The 18470-nt window shown below is 39.4% G+C and overlaps 2 protein-coding genes across 4 annotated transcripts; one reads left to right on the forward strand and one right to left on the reverse strand.

The window, feature by feature from the left end:
• The first annotated feature begins 202 nt into the window (after positions 1 to 202).
• On the forward strand, positions 203 to 8229 carry LOC110044543 (uncharacterized). 2 transcript variants are annotated; one of them, XM_020750102.2, is made up of 5 exons: positions 203 to 323; positions 2792 to 3013; positions 3866 to 4099; positions 4947 to 5000; positions 5931 to 8229. In XM_020750102.2, exons 1-5 carry the CDS (start codon positions 260 to 262, stop codon positions 6380 to 6382), a joined length of 1026 nt encoding a protein of 341 aa, XP_020605761.2. In that variant the 5' UTR covers positions 203 to 259; the 3' UTR covers positions 6383 to 8229. The 2 variants fall into 2 exon arrangements, with proteins under 2 accessions (XP_020605761.2, XP_020605762.2); XM_020750103.2 differs by having other exon boundaries at positions 5934 to 8229.
• A 3406-nt stretch (positions 8230 to 11635) lies between these two features.
• Positions 11636 to 18453, reverse strand: LOC110044487 (uncharacterized). 2 transcript variants are annotated; one of them, XM_020750043.2, is made up of 7 exons: positions 18398 to 18453; positions 16622 to 17015; positions 15543 to 15775; positions 15222 to 15322; positions 14684 to 14734; positions 13671 to 13787; positions 11636 to 12643 (listed from the first exon to the last, which is right to left on the reverse strand). In XM_020750043.2, exons 1-7 carry the CDS (start codon positions 18426 to 18428, stop codon positions 11942 to 11944), a joined length of 1629 nt encoding a protein of 542 aa, XP_020605702.2. In that variant the 5' UTR covers positions 18429 to 18453; the 3' UTR covers positions 11636 to 11941. The 2 variants fall into 2 exon arrangements, with proteins under 2 accessions (XP_020605702.2, XP_020605701.2); XM_020750042.2 differs by lacking the exon at positions 18398 to 18453 and having other exon boundaries at positions 16622 to 17079.
• Positions 18454 to 18470: the final 17 nt, after the last annotated feature.

The raw sequence follows: 18470 nt of genomic DNA on the forward strand, positions 1-18470 counted from the left end.
CTTATTTAGCGAAAGCCTTTGTTGTTTCCGACCGATAAAATAGCCCCATTTGCGATTGGCTCTATTACAATAGCGGCAATTTTCTCTTATTTCTTCACGAATGACCTGTAATCATTTGGCCGCCAAAGGTTGAAAGAAAGTGACATCTGTTTCACTCGCCAGCCAATCAGAGCGCTCATATCCGAGCCAATTTCCATAATTGGACACATTGACAAAACCCGACAGTGGGGTTTGTTGTTTGCAGATATGCACAAGAAACATGGATGGGGCAGAGAGACGAGGCTTCGTTTTGTTGATTTTTCTCCTTGTTATGTCTTCAGTGGGTAAGTGAACATAACGGAAATACAACTTAGGGAAACATTAAACTTTCACAGTGACGTTAGAAGATAGATTTGGTTTGTTAGCTTCTTTAAAGATTAAAAGCTCGGTTGTTCTGCTTCGATGGTTTGGTAGTTGTACGGGCAACCAATGATGAAAATATAGTGTCTACGAAAGTACTCGTTATTTGACGCCAACTTTGAACCCTTGAAGTAGCTACTTCTTCATTTCCTTTGGGGTTTGTCTTTTGGATAGGAGCGATAAAGTATTATAAGATCTGACGTGGTTTTGGTCGAGCATGTCGAATTTAAGCTTTACCTCAACCACTATTGGCATAAAATTTCACTTTGGGCTTGTTCCAGAACGTAAGACTTGTTGTTCCCTGAACAGATTCTCTAATATTGAAATGCGTGCATATTTCAATAGTCAGCAAGTTAAATCTCTGCTTAGGGAAAACTCTCGATACTCTTTACCACAGTTGAATATAATTAATGTTTTTTACCGGTTGAACAAGGCACATCGATTCTGCTTTCCCAGAGTTGCTTTCATTTCACGCTGTGTTCGATTTACGCATCTCGCGGTACATAAGCTTAGATTTTCTTGACAGGTTTCATTTTCCATGCTTGGCTATTAAAACTTAAGAATTAAGCTTACGACTTCTTTTCTGCCATCACCTAGCCGCAAATCTCAATATTATTGAATTCAAAGAAGAGAGTTGGCACAGATCACGAAAGCGCCTGTAGTGGTGACAATTTGTGTTCTTTAGTTTGTTTTCGTCAATCTCTTTGTCGGCTCATATTTCTCTAAACTGCTAACGACTAAAGTATGCTTATAAGCTTCAAGCCTGAACTTAGGTTACCTGAAATAAAAGGATTATATTCTACAAGAATGTAAAATCCCCTGCACTCAAATGTATGAGAAGATAACATTGTCTGTTTGCTTTCTCAGTCACACATGTAAAATCTTTCATGTGGGAGAGCGTTTGCTTTTCGCTCGTCGTTTCGCCCGAGGCGGTTTACTGTTTTGAATATTTCACCAGTCAAACGCAGTTGGCTGGTTTTGATATCATGAGAAGCAATTTACATTGAATTAGTCACTACTTCATCTAAACATGAGATAGCTTGATAAACACTGATACTTAAAACAGATAAATGGGGTCAATTCCTCGATATTTGAACTCAGCCCGTGCTTTGAAGAAATTGCAGCGTATTTCTCGTGACTTCTCCTTTGCGTGCAATATATCTGCTGGCAGGCCATGCTAAAGCGATTTCCTGCACCGTCTAAGGGTCAATTTAAAATCTTTTGGGCAATTTCCTGTTCCATGACCCTGTTAACTACACTTCTGTTAAATTTTGAGAAGAAAACTCGCACATTTAAATAACATAAATTACGTATTAGGCTGAAAATGGCTGGTGCTTCACCAATGAAAAATTTGTGTTGTGGAAGTAAAAACAGAAAGGTTTCAGCCAACTTAAAAAGGAGTCAACTGTGCCATGGACTGGAAGAAATGCAAATTTGGGAACTGCCATCAATTTAGTGGTGTTTATTAGTAACACTGGAGATTAAAAAATAAGTTTAACTAAACACTTTGTTTTCCTCCTGGTATCTTAAGTCAAGTTCACTTTCCTATGTATATAAATCACTTGACGCCACTCTCTTTTGTCTGTGGGAGACAGGAAAAACGTAGTAGTCACCAAAACTTATTGGACACCGTATATGTTTTATCTTTGGGACCTTTGGATTCTGTCAGTTTTGTTAAGAGCACAGTCCTGGTGAATAAGAACTTTAATTAAGTTACCTTAATTAAATTGTATTTATCTTTACAGTTTCTTATTTCTAGTCGTGGCGAAAAAAGCCAGGGTGTAAACTGGCAGGTATTTGATATCAAACAGTTGCCCTCTCTATTCCTAGCTTGGTTTAAGCTCCGAAATGTTCAGATAACTACTGATAGCAAAACATCAATTATCTGGATTCATTAATCAAGACTTAGGTCTGGATAATTAATAACACAAATACTAGGGAGGGAAATGCACGCATGGTGAAGTCCATGTGAGATTAAGGTGCATTATTTTAACAGATCATGTACATATATACAAAGATTGGAATGTGAGAGAAGTCAGTATAATCAAAAATTTTAAATCTTAAACGCTATTACCTTTTTAAGCTTTTTATTTTTTTAAACATTTCAGCGTATCTTTTAAAGTAGTTAGTTTTTATAGATATATATTATTTATACGTGCTCTTTTTATTTTACGTTATACAGGGTCCCCGTTGATACCAGTCCTGCGACTGAAGGGGTCACCCTGTTTAAATATCGATTATTATTATTATTATTATTATTATTATTATTATTATTATTATTATTAACGAGTCTGGATTATTGAGGTTAAATATAGTTGTTAGGCACTTTTGGTTTGTCCGAACACTTTGTGCAAAACATTGATTTACTGATTTGTTTTCCTTTTTGTTATAGAATCTAATGTCAAAAGCAACTGCACTGAAAGACGGTTGACATTATGTGAAGATCAATTCAATGAAAACACCCTGCCAGTTTGCCCTGAGGTGGTGGAACTGCAAGTTTGTCTCGCAGCTTGTGTAAATAATAAGGACTGGCCAAACCAAGTTGTAAGGCTCAAGTATGAAATACTTGTCAAGAAAATGAATTCTTATCCAGATTGTATTCCAGCAAGTAAAGGTATTGACATTTACCTGTCTGTATTACTCTGTGCAAGCAAGGATTATGTATACAGCTGTGTACCGAGACCTCATCTCTCTCTCTCTCTCTCTGGGGGAGTGATAGATAACTAGTATTTTCAGTGAGACAGATTCAATATATTTTTGCCATCATCATGTACTTACCGCTCAGTCTTTTACACGTTATGCACATTAACGTCGTGTCTGACAGGTCGCTTATTTCTTTTGTTGAGATACATGTGAATCTCAGACTTTGATACAGCACTATTGATTAAAAACAACCTACAACAGCTGATATTGTAACTCGAGAACTGTCACAAGGACTGTTACTTGTGCAAAAAATCACAAAACCACCTGTTATTCCAGAAAATATTGATATCCTTGCTATGGATGGGTTTTTAGTTTGACCCTACCCCACCCCTTCCCCAATTCCTTTCGGAGATTTTAGTTTCAGTTTCTACTTTCCATGAAAAATTTTGGCTCTTGAGACCTCCCTTGGAATCCCCAATAACCCCTCTTGGGGTGGGGGGCATATGAACATTTTCTTGAACTTCGCATTATCTAGTCACATTATTCTGAGTCAATACATTTAATATTATGTTCAGAGAAAGCAGTCAGTATGTGATTTGGTTTTCTAATCAGTCTCTCTTATATCAGGGACTAAATTTTATGTTTTGAAATTTTAATTTTTGGGGAGGTGTACTTATTGGAGTAGGTGCTCATTAAAAAATGTCAATCAAGGGGGAGCCTCTTGTTAGTTAGGGGTGCATGCTAATTGGAGGAAGGGCATTAAAACAAATTGTTACCAATAGTGCATTAGTTTCTGATGTCAAAATTTCTCCTCTCTCTACAGTTCATAAAAAAGAATGTAATGAGAAACATGTCAATAATTGCTACCAACAGTATAACCAGAATGCAACATCAATTTGCCCTGAGGTGAAGAAACTGCGAATATGCATCAGCGAACTTACAGGGTGTCATGCCATGAAGCACCCAAAATTTGTGTTATCCATAGATATCCTTGAAAAACACAGAGAATGCTTCTTTGTAAACTACTCTCGGATATTGGAAGTCCTCAAAAAGAAAGGTTAGTAGAAGTGGTTAGACTTTTTGCAGTGCTGGGGAATCCTGCCTTTCAAACTCCCCATTAGCTTTTAGAACAACCATTATGTAATCATTAGTTTCATTATCACCTCTGTCGCCATGTTTTCATAACTGACCACAAAAATTTCAAAGGCACAATCTTGACAAGAGTCAGATGCTCACATCTAACTGTTTTGTGCAGAGTGGAATCAGATGGGTCAACATTTTAACTTGCACATGCACCAAACAATGAAACCATTTAAGTTTGAAAAACTTGATTCACAGGAGAAATTTCACTGAATGAGAGAAAGCAGATCACGTGTTCTAAAGGCATCCATGTTGGAGGCTCGATCAATACCCTCAATTTGCACACCATCAACATCTCGATCAATACTCGATCAACACTTGATCAAGAGTTGGTTGATAGTGGCAGAGTTTCGACGGACTCGTGTATCGATCCATGGCGTGTCTGCAAGAATAAATTGACTGTCGACTGAATTTCGACCGAAATGCAAATCAGGTGTTGAGTTAGTATTGATGGAGATGTCAATCAAGTGTTGATAGAGATGTTGATCCAGTACACATGATCTGAGAAAGCAATGCTTTCAAATAAAATATTTGTCCTCTGCTGCAACAGGATTAATGTTCGTAATCTTAGCTCTGTCTTCTTGCAGTTGTTATTGATCAATCTGAATCCACATAGATGGGCAACAAGAATTTTGTTAAGAAAATCACTGACTAAGAGACTGACTGTGAGGATTTTACATGCCCCAAATTCTCAATCAAATTATATATGCTGTTGGAAAGGGTTAAAAACTTATTGAAATGTGTTCTTTTCTTTGTTTAATTAGATGATGACAAGAAAGTAGACAAACCATCCCAAGCCACCAAATCCCCTAAAACAGGTAAGAAAATAGTATAAGAGGGTTTCTTCCAGGTTTTAGTTGCACAGCTCCAATTACCACCGTTACAATTATGTCTTGTCAGAGTTGCACAGGACTCCAGATGGAGTGGCCTGCGTCATTGTGTTGTGTTTATAGTCTCACAGAGCCTCTCTCCACCCAGGTGTATTTAAATGGGCCAAGTGTATCCCAGTTTCTATAGCATTAAGCAACTAGTTCCCCTCTGGATGGAATGCCAGTCCATCGCCCCCCTAACGCAAATTTGCTTGTACTCTTTAATACGCCCAGGTGGAGAGGGGCACTCTGAGAGTTAAGTGGCTCACCCAGGAACAACACGCCTGTCTTACAGTATGACTACTCAAACTGGGCCACTTGGAAAGGAGTTAACCAATCAGAACGTTACTTGAGAACAAGGGATGGGGATCTTTTTCTCAAATAAACCAATAACATTGAAGAATACAAACAGTAGTCCTTTTAAAACAAAGTTGAAAACCCAACAAAGTGCAAAGTGTTGCAAACCTCTCAGGAAACATTGCCATTTGTTGATTGGTTAGTTTGGATCCTAAATTTTGTATGCATTTCAATGGTTTTGGTTTAGTTGTTGCAAAATGAGTGCTCAAGGTCAATTGTGCGAGCAAGATTTACAATTATGATAATTCACCATTAGGAACTGAATTTCTAAGAGTTTATATAACGTAGAGGAGTCAATAGTGTTTATGTTTTCACATCAAACAGACCATTACTTATGGTCATTAGAAGCTACTAGTCCATTGTTCTCAGGTTACGTTTTGATTGGTTAGTTTTCTTCTAGGTGGCCTGGTTCAAGTAGTCTCACTGTGATCCTTTTGTTTAAGATGGGAACGAGCCTGATTGAATCTGTCTTGCTGATGAGGAATTACTTACAATTACTGTTTATTGTGTTTTCTTTTCTAGTAGAAACTAGTTCTGTGACAAGCATAAATACCACGAAAAAATCTCAAGAAAGTAAACTTGAACCAGAGACTGGACATCTTCCATACACATTTGTAGTCGTGGCAACAGTGTGCACCTGTATGTTTTTAGTAGTTCTTGTTGTCTTCAGTATTGTGCGGCATACAACACTTTCAAAGCGTCAAAGGAACTCATCAATTGAAAGAGCTCCTATGAGAATAAGTATTCGATCACATAGTCCAAGACATAGAACTAGACATCATCGACATCATCGTAATAGTAGGGGACGTGTTGTCATTCATGGTACACGACAGACTGTCTCGGGGTTCTTTGAGGGAAATGTTGCACCTCCGCCTTACAGTGCAGTACTGGATGATAATGAAAGCGTGAGGGCGGGCGATCCGCCGCCGCCATATCGACCTCCATCTTGTATGGCTTTAGGTGTTATTGTATGAAGCACAGTTGTGATGCACACTGCTTAAAAGATCATCATGGTTTTGTTCAGTGCCAGTGGGAACTTCATATTGGAGTCTTGGTTTCAAACAGTCATAGTTGTGGAACTTCCAGCAAACCTTCAAGAAACTCATCAAACTTCTGCCCAACTTATGTCCAGGACGTCGCAGTTGTTCAAGTTTCAAATGAGAATAGATCATATTTGTTTTCCTGGTATTGGACTGGAGCTGCAACGTGTGACAAAAGTGTTGGGAAGGTTATCTATTTTCCTGCCCCCATCCCACCAATATCGATTGTCGGTTTTCCAAAAAACTTGTCCACACCATGTTCTTCAATAAAACTTCAACATTTACATAGGAGAAAGGGGGCTGTAAAACCCCTCAGTCATGGTAATAGTTTGGGTCAAAATATATCGCAATTACTACTGTACTTTTACAACCTTCCCCACAAATTTTGTTGTCTGTTGTAGCTTGCAATGGAGGCTATTGTGGGAGGGGGTTGTTATTAAAAAGAACTTCACGTCGTAGTCCTCTCGGAAGCCTCCATTTCAAGCAAGTCCTAGGCCAATGCCAAGATTACAAAATAATGTGGTCTATTAGCTGAGGACAGAAGTTAGAATTTTAAGAAAAATGTACATATATGCAGACAGTTTTAATGGAATTTATAAGAGATTTGTTTATGGCATTCTTGCCAAGGTTACATTGTACTTGTAATTGCATGCATTTTCACAAAGTTAGAGTTTGAATGAAGAAGTCATCAGTTCATTTGGATGAGAGCATCCTGCTTGAGTGATTAACTTTTTGTGGAGGCAACAGGTATTATTTTCATCCATATTCCTCTGTTGAATGTAAACATACAAATCTTCCTCACTGTCAAGACGAGTAATTTATTTGTCTTATTGACAGTGAGGAGGATTTGTGTTGTTACAATAATCTGCTTGCCTATATAGTTAGCAGAATTATTCTGTTCATACTAGCTCTTGCCTGTCATGCTGTAAGGAATATTTTTTCCTGAAAAGGCATGCATTTGTTTGCAAAACCATTCGCAGCAAAAAGGGACTACGGTTTTCTCAGTGGAGGTTTAAAAGAATGTAGAGGTTGGCATTGGTGTGCCAATCATTATCAATCATATGCTCATTGGCAAACCCGTCAAGAGAGGCTGAAAAGTTCTTAGGCTCGATTTCTGCCGCTTTCTTGAGTCTGGTCTCCATGTGTCCTCTGGGGAAGAGCACAGGCTCCTTTCCCAAACAGCGCCTGATAATAGAGCCTAAAAAGTTCCATACTGACCAGATTTGATACCTAAATTTGTCAGCGTTAGTCATTAGTCTCCTTCGCAGCTGTGAGCATTCCATAACAACTCAAACAACAACTGTAAAGGAGAGCAGAGAGTCATCTGTAGGCTGAAAAGTTCCATTCTGACAAACTACGAATGCAGAAATTGGTTTGGTATTTGAATTTATCATTGTTACGTGCATTTCTTAGACAACAGAAACTAACCCTGAATGGTTGCATTTGTTGAGAAGTGTTTCTGCCATGAGATCCTGTAAAAATTTATTTACCCACAAAATTGTCATAAACTTTTTTTAAACAGCGATGACCCTTCTTTAAAACTCGTATCGATGAAAATACACAATAGAGTAGACCAGGATTACACTGGTTGGCTATTTTTACTAATATCTGACAAAAGTAGTAACCTTTAGCAGTTGATAGCTACCTAGTCCTGCATGTGAATGTTTCTTTTTTTTTCAGTGTTGGAACAATTTTACCACTTCACATTGATAAATAAGTACAAGAGTCCATAAATAACGAATTGACAATACAAAAATTAATAAATAACCCACAATCAGAAATGGTGGTGTGTTGATAACAGAGTTAGTTTTCCCATTTACAAAGTATCAAAAGTAATCCATCTTGTATCAGTTTTGTCTTAGAGTGTTTGTCAATTGAGTGTTGAAAGTAATCAGGTAATAGACCAATTTCGATATATTAAAATTCAGCTTAACACAATAGACCTCAGCACGAGGTTCTGGGGAATAAACCCCACAAACTCTGTAGTTATTCCCCAGAACCTCGTACTGACGTCTATTGTTTTGGGCTGAATTTTAATGTAACGAAATTGGTCTAGTACTTTGGTTTTGGTTTTACTACGATTGGAGATTGGCTCAGTATTCTAATTGCTAAGTAATTGGTTTGCTTTTGGTTTAACAACACTCCGAAACCACTCTACTACGCTATGTGATGTCTGAGAAACTTGTGTCACTTTTTCCTCCAATTATCAGGAATAAAGCCAAAACCAATTGTGACTAAGTTGCACAAGTTTTGTGCAGTTTAGCACCTGGATTTTTGTGTGTTCGCAATTGGCAAAGAGTGATCACCCTGGTTTTGGTTTCACTACAGTCAATTGAAAATATCCAGTGTGTACATATAGAAGGGCAGTTTCCTTGGAGCAAATGGTCTGGGTTCGACGCCTGCAGCTCTCGATTGCCATCATGCGTTCTTTGACAAGATACTTGTCACAGTGTTCATCCCCACCAAGTTGTAGAACCGACGAGCTTGGGGTTACCAGCATGCCGTCCCGGGGGGGGTTAGGAATAAATAGAAGTACCGCCTTGATTGGTCATTGAGCTCGAATGCGGATTAGAAGATTAGAAGTGATGTGACGTTTCAAATCCCCATAATCCCCCAACATTGGGGCGACCTGCACCGTTTACTAGATTCTTTATAATTCGGCAAACGAAACGATAAGTAAACAAACAAAACAATGCTCCAAGCCTTAAGAACAAAGGGTGGTGCCTTGGCACGAGAACCTTCGTTTCTCGTGCCAAGGTCCTGCGAAAAGGGCTATGGGGACGAGAATGGAACGAATCAAAAGGTTCACTTACCTCGTTCCTTGGGTATCTCTGGGCGAGGGGAAGAGAGACCACTGAGAACGAGGTTGCCACTCCCCCTCTATGCTGTGACAAGGGACTATCGCTCGAACTCTCTACGGCGATTAGATTTCAAGTTGATAATTAGCTTAAGTGTTTTATATCCTCACTCGACCCGGTACGTAGCTTGTGGACTAGCCCGCATAGCAAGCCAGTCCCGCCGATTTGTGCTCTCGTCCCAGTGGATCTTGGCGCGATCAGCAGGCGAGAGACTTTTGCGCTCGCTGGTTGCGCTCGCTAGCTCACGCATGTGTGACTCGGTCTGGCATTACATTTTGTGTTGGTCTCATGTAAATGGTAAAAACACAAAAGGTAATATATAATACAAGATAGAACCGGGATGAACTTGCACCTGTATATGAAAGACGTACTGATATCGTGTAAACCGTCTCCGAAATTCAACGCAGCAATATTAGGCAGGCACTGGGGAAATGTGGTATTGGAAAAGTGAAAACAAGCTATTGCGCCATCCTCTTGACTTGTTTGCGTTTTCCATAAATACTGGATGTTCCTTGAAGAAGTCTGTTTTCGTCCAAGCGAACAAGGCTTTACTCCCAGCTTAAGTCGAATTCCGAAAACAACAGTTATTTGTGTGTTATTTGCGTGAATCTTGGTGAACTCAATATCCGTCAGTACTTTTTATTTCATCCGTTTTGAAATCACTGACGATCCTTACTATTTGATTGGCTCTCAGCAGTGCAATTTATTCACAAATCGCACCTGTTTTTGCTCTAAATCGCATCTTTTTCCCAGCCAATGAGAATGGAACATTAGAACAAAACAACCAATCAGATTTCAAGACTTACTTTTAAAGTAACCAAATATATTGTAAGAAAACTAGCGCGATTTATTCACGAATCGCACAATTTTTTTGCTCTAAAGTGATCACATCTTTTTCTATTTTGCATACCCGCAAAATGAGTTTTAAAAGCGTTTCCGGTTCCGCTTTTTTACCAAACCGGCAACAGGATCAAAAATATATTTAGCACTTACCAAAATCCTGTGTTACATGTAAGGCGATTTAATTGTGCCATTTCAAAAGGGATGCAACAAAGTGACAATTGAACAATACGTGTCATGCAATTTTAGTCTGAAATGCTACTTGTGATTTCAGACCAAATTGCACTCCACTCAATCCAATTACCATTATAAATGAATACCGAACCACGTGATAAGAGAAAGTGAGAAAATTCTAGTGTGATATTGGGTGTCCTGACCAATAACCCACAATTTTAGTTGTGGTATTTCATCGTTTCTAAACCTGGTATCGCGGTACTTGCCAAATTCCTTGCGGCTACTGTGGTTATCGGTATCCCATATCGTCCGCCGCAGTATTGTTCAAGTTGGCTCGCAGGTTTACCACAAGCTTACTATCATTGCATGTTTCAAAGATTTTAAGGTTTCGTGAAAGCGCAGTTTGTATTTAGGGTGGACGATATTTTTTTAGAAAAAATGTTGTAAACGGTAACAAGTTTTATTCTTTTTTGTATTGTTTCGGCCTGGTGTTACTCCTAGAAAAAAACTTGGTGGAGGTGTACGTCGAACTTCTTAAAATCCTTACCCGACTTCAGACCCGACCCAAAATTCCGTGCCGTATTGCAGGCCCGAATCTACCAAAAGAAGCTCCGTCACGGTATTTTCAGTTATTTTGCTGACCTGCAAAATCATCTTCAAATTTAAGGAAACCTGAAAATAGTAGTATACTAAGATAGAACAACATCAAAGAGGCAATAATAAACCATAAAGACACAAGGATGGTCTAGGATGGAGAAGATTGACACAGATTACAAAAGACGAACTTTAAAAATTTAGGCTAAACTTCCTAGATGCACAAACCGTGACGTAGCTTCTTTAAAACACACCCAATTCATACCAAACATACCCAGTTCAAAGACCAGAGTACACAAACTATACCCTAGACCAAAACGGTTCAAACTCCATAGCTTTGACGCCGAACAAATTTATATAGCTCATGTAAAGAAGTACCCTTCCGAAACCTCATAAGCTTCCCTTGTAAAATATTCGTCGCCGAAAGAAAACAAACAGCCAAGATAAACAATTTGGCGTTTTGAGCTCGAAGAGAGAAGAGTGAGCCTGCTACTTCTCGAAGAATTTGTAAACCTACAGTTACGACAATGGCTCGATTTAGCGCTCTAAACTCGCAACAAGCGCACCTAAATTACTCCCCCACCCCCGCCACTCCAAAAAAAATTACCCAGACGGGAGAATGTGTTAAATGTTTGCGGTCAAACCCTTACAGCAGCCGTGCCGTGTTGCTGTTGCCGTGATGATGACGCACAAACAGAAATAAAATTGAAATTCAAGTGCACACCGTTTGAATCATTTAATTTTATCATACCTAAATATGTGAGTGTTCTTCAGTTTCCGCCTATACAGTTGATTCGAAATTAGCCGCTAATTTCTTTTGATTATGAGCCTCGTTTCTTCACTTCTCTTAGACTCTAATTAGAAAAGAGCAACAACATTCTAAGCCCCCATTATTCCTACTTCAGCCCGCGGAATGTTTCATAAAGCTGTGAAAACAGTCAAAACTGTCGATCTTCGACCGATGAATTTGACAGTCTTCCAAGCGGTACTCTATATGGAGTTGTACATGAAGCACCGTTGAAATCATCTAATCATCGTCACTGGAACTTTCTCCCGCGGTCCCCGCTAGAAAACACCCCAAGCGACCCGCGCTTCTCCTACCAAGGCCGAAACCTGCACTGGCGAGATCTTTGCTAGGATCAATAACTTTGAAGTCTGTGTTCTTGTCCTGAGAGCTCAAGTCTTTCCTTTGAGTATACCTAAACGGCAGCAGAGGTGCTCTCTGAGTTGCCAAATTTGGTCTCAAAGGTCCTTCTCTGCTCATGAACAAAACATTTTTATTTGTCCTGTAAAGAACACTTTTTCCTGCGAAACCATTCGCTATAGAATGCAGAGTTCTGGTGCCAAATGGGTTTAATCCTGACGAATCGTTAGTTAATTTTTTCTGTTGCCCATTAGAATTTAGCGGAAGCTTTTCCGATGTTTTCACTTCCGATGTTTCGCCGATGCTTTTAGCAAGCTCTTCAGAAGCTTTGTTGACATTCGCGTCCATCATAGTGGTATGCTGTTTCCATTTTTCCTTGGCACTGTTCATAAGATCGTCCATTGACTCGGACCACCCCAGAAGGTCGACGAGTTTCTGAACGCCTTCGACAACGTCCCCGCGCTGAACTACATCGTTTGAGCGTTTCTCCCAGCGCCGAGAAAACGGGCCCACGATTTCCCTGTTTAGAAGAAGGCGGGGCGTTGAACGATCAACGGCACTCGCTATTCCTGCAAATGGCTCCACCTGCGGCGAAATACAAAATGCAAAACGTCACAAGATGCAACCTCGTTCCCAGGGTCTCTCATCTTACCGCCCCCTGGAGCGAGCGACGGTAAGATGGGGACGGTAAGATGAGAGACCCTGGGAACGAGGTTGCATAAGATGGTCTCTTTGCAAATTTGTAAATACCATTTTATCCCCCAGGGGAGACTCCCAAAAAAAGGAAGGGCGTGCTCGTCATACCTTTTAGGAGTTAAAAAGGCAGTTTTGCTACCTCTCAGGGTGTTTCGTCTCAAAAGGTCCACAGCGGGAGCGTTTACGGTACCCCTTAGGGTATTGAGCTGAAAACATATGACAGGAGATAATGTGTTGTTTTACAACTGGTACCTCTTAGGGGTGAAAAACATTTAAAGCCACACCCACTAAACAGGATCTTGGGACCTCTTGGGGATTCTTTAAAAATTTCCGATGAGCAGCCCTCGGTTTTTGTTATATGAGAGTCCCCCCCCCCCCCCCCCAGGCATTTTACATGAGGTACAGACAAGGTGTCAAATGAAGCTATTATCTGTGCATCTGACAGCAAATAACCTCTCCAAAAATTATAATAAGTATTATTTAGAATGTACACTGCAAACAAAGTGCATACATACGTTCTGTACAAGACAATTGAAAATATTGCATTGATCAAATTTTAGGGTGTGCTAGTTAACGTTGCCCAAACTCGCAAGGTGCATTGTGTCTGGACAGGTAGGGGAGGGGGAAAGAGGAATCCCTGAGGGGCATGATAACTGTATACCATACTCTGCTGGGAAGCTAGACTGTCGTTAGAGCCACCTGTTCACACTCTCTGCCACCTTGAGGACTATGGAAGGTGGAAAAATGAAGGTAGTATATATTTTTTTGGGAGATTAGTTGTTAGCCTCCTATGCATATGCAAATTATGCTCCTTGGGCCCGTCACACAATCTGAAGATCAATGCTACCCTAGATTTACAGTGAGACAAATGAAACGGAACTGAGCATAAGTTTCACTTCAAAGGCATTGCCCTGACCTCTAATGAGGTGCCCATGATTAAAAGAAGATCGCACTTTGGAAAATCCACGATGTAGGAGTAAAACTTCTTGGGCAAATCTTCACCAAAGAAAACAATGTCTGGCTTTATTACACCCTGAAAAAAATAACAATAGAGATTCAATGAAAACGCAGAAATTTTGGGGTGGTTTGAAACTTTTGAAAACTTAGAATTGTTTAGACAGAGGCTGATTTTCCACCAAGCACCTTTTGTTCCCATAGAAATGTTACCAGTAATTTTTCAAACTTTCCAACCACCATGAAATCTTAAACTGCTGATAATTTCATTTCAATGTTTCCATTTCTGGCAACCATTTCAAGACATTTTGCTATGATTTTTATTAGATTGCAAAGGTTATTGTGTTCTTTTTGACTTGAGAGTCTTTTTAGGGTCGTGACAAGTACACCCTGCAAGTAGAGCCTTTCTTATGGTACATAATGATGCCTTGTACCAAGAAAAAAAGAGATCAAGGAGGCTCTGCTCGCAGGGTGGACAAGTATGAAAGCACAGGAAATGTGATCATCAATTTTGTAGCTTCGAAAGAAGTCTTGATATGCCAGCTGACAGACTTGTAATGAAATGAAACAAAGAAAAAAATGTAAAAGTTATTTCTTTACCCACGAAATACAGAAATATAGGTGTCATGAACTTGTTTTAAAGTGTTTGTGCATCCAGATTGATTGATTTGAATTTGGAGGTCTCCATCTCACAATTTAAAAAGCCAGTGAAAATGTCTTGCGGCCTGCAAAGAAAAGTGCTTGTCTCACCTTCTCACAAAGTCTCGCAATTACCATTCAGCACAACAAAGCAATGATGGACTCGACCTACATATAACATGTTGGTCCATAATTCAAACTGTTGCCACATCGTTGGCAGGCAAGCTCTTGCTCCCTTTTCAACTCAAACTCACTTGAACTAGTCTTTTAGTATATATCAATAAAACTCCCAGTTCACATGCAGGTCAATTGCCTTTTACTAGCTTTGTTACTCACTGTACATCTTGGGCTGGAGCATCTTGGAATGTTACCATCCATGATTGTTTGCTGTGCATATACAAAAAAAAACATTCCTGTTCTTTGAAATGAAATAACAATATACATCAACAAACTATTCACAAAAGCATTCATCATAAAATCACTGAGTCGCATGACAGGGAAAAACTTAGGGTCCCAGACTCCCCCTGAAAGATCTCTTCTGCAGCTCACACCCCCACTCTCTAACCCCACCCCATTCCAATTTCTGCCCTCATCCAGAGCATCTGAATCCACCACTGAATATGTTGGTAAGTTTAGTCTCTCTCTGAGACAAATAAAACATTGTGGGTCCAAAGTTGAGGCTTGACTTCAGTAAAATGTAAGACACCTTCAAATGAAAAAGTGAGTTACTTGAAGTGTTCTTCCAACATTCAAAGGGCATTGTTGTGCCGATAAAACAATACCAGCACAATAATCAATAGCTACACATGTACAGCACAATACCATCTTCAAAGATCTTTTGTAGTTCATGTGTGCTCATTTCCTGACATTGTACCTTTATTTGTTCTCCATCATAGCTCTTCTGACATCTTATACATGAAGCTGTTGAAAATGTCCCATGAGCCTCCACAAGCTTTCCCGCTGGGACTTCAGCCACTAATTGAATAAAAAACATACAATTTACTTCCTTGAACTTTTGAGTGTAAACAAAAAACCCAACCATCTGCACAAAAAAAATAATTGTACTATTACAGTACTAATAAAAGTGATCCATGTACTGTTTTCAGATCGATCATTACTCAGCTATGCTTAATTCTTTGTTTTACGATAACAAAAACATCAAAGAAAGCTAACTGTTGAAATTTAGCAAGCTTACATCTTTCCAGCCCATCAATGTTTTGTGTGTACATTCTCAACAGCAGTCCTTTGTCGTGCAGAAGCTTTACAAAGTAGTGCACGTAATTTGGTTGGTAATTTCCTGGGTACAAGCTCTTTGCCAGGCAGAAAAATGGTCTTGGATCATACCAAAAGAAGTCCAGGTCAAAAATAGCTGTTGGTTCTGGGATTCTGTACTGTTGTAAGTTGTCATAAAGTCCAGTTCCTGGTGTCCTGAATGGAAAAAGGGGAAAGTTGAATGCTAAGGTTAGCATTAAAATTGCAGGTAAACAGCTGTTTTCAGTGTTGTAAGGAAATAGTGCCCATCTGTTGACCTGTCATGTCAAGTCAGCTTTCTGATCATATACATGGTGGATGTTACAAGTTAGTCCTAAATTTACCATTTGAAACAGTTGTGATTGCTGTGTCACAAATTTAGGACTGACTCCTTGGAATGGACAGAGGAGGACACTACTCCAGAGGTTGTGTCATTTGCCAAAACTATGAGCAAGAAGGTCAGTGACCAGCAGCTATGTTTTAACCACCTTATCTCAAAAGATCTGAGAGAAACCAAATGCTGCATCAGAAGGGTTTTTGTTGATTCACTTGAAAATTGAAGTACTGAGGAGATCACCTAATCACCACAAAAAAAGTAAAATGCTCAAATCTCAGTTGCATCTTGATATGTTGGTGGACTGCTTTCAAAACAATGATAATGTTCTCTCTCATCAACATTTATGACACTGGATAAGAGGATGGTGAAAAAAGCCTACATGTTTATATTATACACAAGACATAGGATTGATATTCTCCCAGTATGGTCCTCAGACTAGGTTAATAAGTTATCTGGACCTCAACCTTGATCAATGATTTAAGTACCTACAGCTATTCTTCGTGAACTCCTCATTTAAATTTTGCTATCAGGGAGAAGTTGTGTGCGAGTTAAGCCTTCCTGGCAAGGACATGACACAGTCACCCCAACCATAGCTGATGTCACAGACAAACTTAACCATACATTGAATTCCAACAGTTGAGATTGCCTATGGTTCAAGCTATCTAATCGGAGTTTATATTATTTACCTGAAGTCTGGTATACCACTAGGAGTGCTGATTCCAGCACCAGCCATGACAATAATATTCTTGCATTTGTCTTCCTTTATGAGATTCACAATGTCTTCTATTGAATTTATAGCATAAGAGCTTAATGCTCGAACATGGCTGGATTTTGACTTCCTGGGAGATGTGCTTTTAGACCGTGACGGTGGAGGAGGATTTGGGGTTATAGAGAGCTTTCTAAAGGATGAAACTAATCCACTGTCAGATTTATTTGCTGCTAACGCACTAGTCCTTTGCTTGATAGGACGTTTCAGAGGGCTGACTGATCGTACTGATCCACTGCTTGAGGACTTTCGCACAGGTGATTTTCTGGGTGACACCTTGGGCAGGCTTTGAGTCTTTGTGGATCGCATGAGAACTGAAAATGAGAACGGAAAAACAGAATGATATACATTGTCAACTTTCATGAATGTAGCACAATCACATTATTTTCTGTTATTCTTTTCTTTCTCTATTCCAGGACCGTTAGTTATTAAAAACACATTGTTACACCGGCAATAGCAGTTCAAGATTTCACTGTGGCTACATGTCCGGCAGCCGAACAGGTTTCTTAAAATACTCCGCGTCCGGCAGTGAGACTTTTAAAGTAAAACAACATAAAATGAACATTATGAAAGGCGACCCCACGAGGAATTGAACACAGGTTGCTGGCCTAGTAAGCGATACTGATGACCACTGCGCCACCGCTACCAGCTGGCCATCTTCGAAATTTTTTCAGTATTAATCGAGTTACCCTTAGCATTATTGAAAGCTAACCATAAACAGGCTAACTGCAAAGCTATTTAGCCTAACTGGAGTGCTTTTTAGGCTAACCGGAGTGCTATTCAAACGTTTTGACTGCCGGTTTTTTTTTTTGTTTTTTTTTTTATTTACCAATAACATACGTTATTTACATTAAAGTTACTTACAGAAGAATAAAATATCTACAATTAACTTACAATCAAAAATAAATATATAATTAGCTTACGATAACAACTCTACAATGTACAATGATGAGGAAAACTGCCGGTTATTTTATAATAGTCTACGTTATAAATCCAGATATACCGGGTGCCGGGCTCACCAAAATTAGTACTCAGCCATATAAACAAGGATTTGACATTATTAAGTGAAATTTAAAAAAAAAAAAATTTTGACTGCCGGACACGAAGTATTTTGAAAATCCTGTCCGGCTGCCGGACATAGAGACACAGCGTCAAGATTTTGGAGTCAAAATACGATATTGCCCCCGCAATAAGTCAACTTTCAAGCCAAGTGCTGCGGTTCCACAAATTAACTTCAATATTCAACAACAACAACCTGCATGAATTTTGTTCTTCGAGTATCAAGAGTTGCGATTCAGATAATCAAAGTTCAAAGAGCCAAACGAAGACAATATGACTAATAATTAAGCTTACATATCGCACAATTGAACGAAATGTTGTCGCAGCACGCACGATCCAGATACACAAATTGAGTGATGGAAACCTTCAAACAAGGTTCCTTTGCTGAAATGCTTTCTAAGCGGTTCCCTTATTTCGATTAAACATCCATGGAAGAAAGTCAGGAAGTGTCTGTAAACCAATGTAAACATCCGATTGAAGTCCAGTAACCAAGGAACTTCTTTGTAAAGGATTACGCAAAAAGTCGCAAAACCGTAATAATTCTTTTTCGCTTTTTCGTAAAGATAAAATTCAGAAGAAGAATGGCTCAATCTAGAAAAGTATTGGCAGGAAAAACAATTCAAAAGGCTGAATTTACCTGTCCGAAAAAGGAATGCGACGGCCGCCATTACCCGCAACTAACTAGCATGAGGGGAACTGGACACTAGAGG

This window comes from Orbicella faveolata, unplaced genomic scaffold (assembly GCF_042242905.1).
Source record: "Orbicella faveolata isolate gen_17 unplaced genomic scaffold, um_ofav_v1 contig_2, whole genome shotgun sequence".
NCBI classification, from domain to species: Eukaryota; Metazoa; Cnidaria; class Anthozoa; order Scleractinia; family Merulinidae; genus Orbicella; species Orbicella faveolata.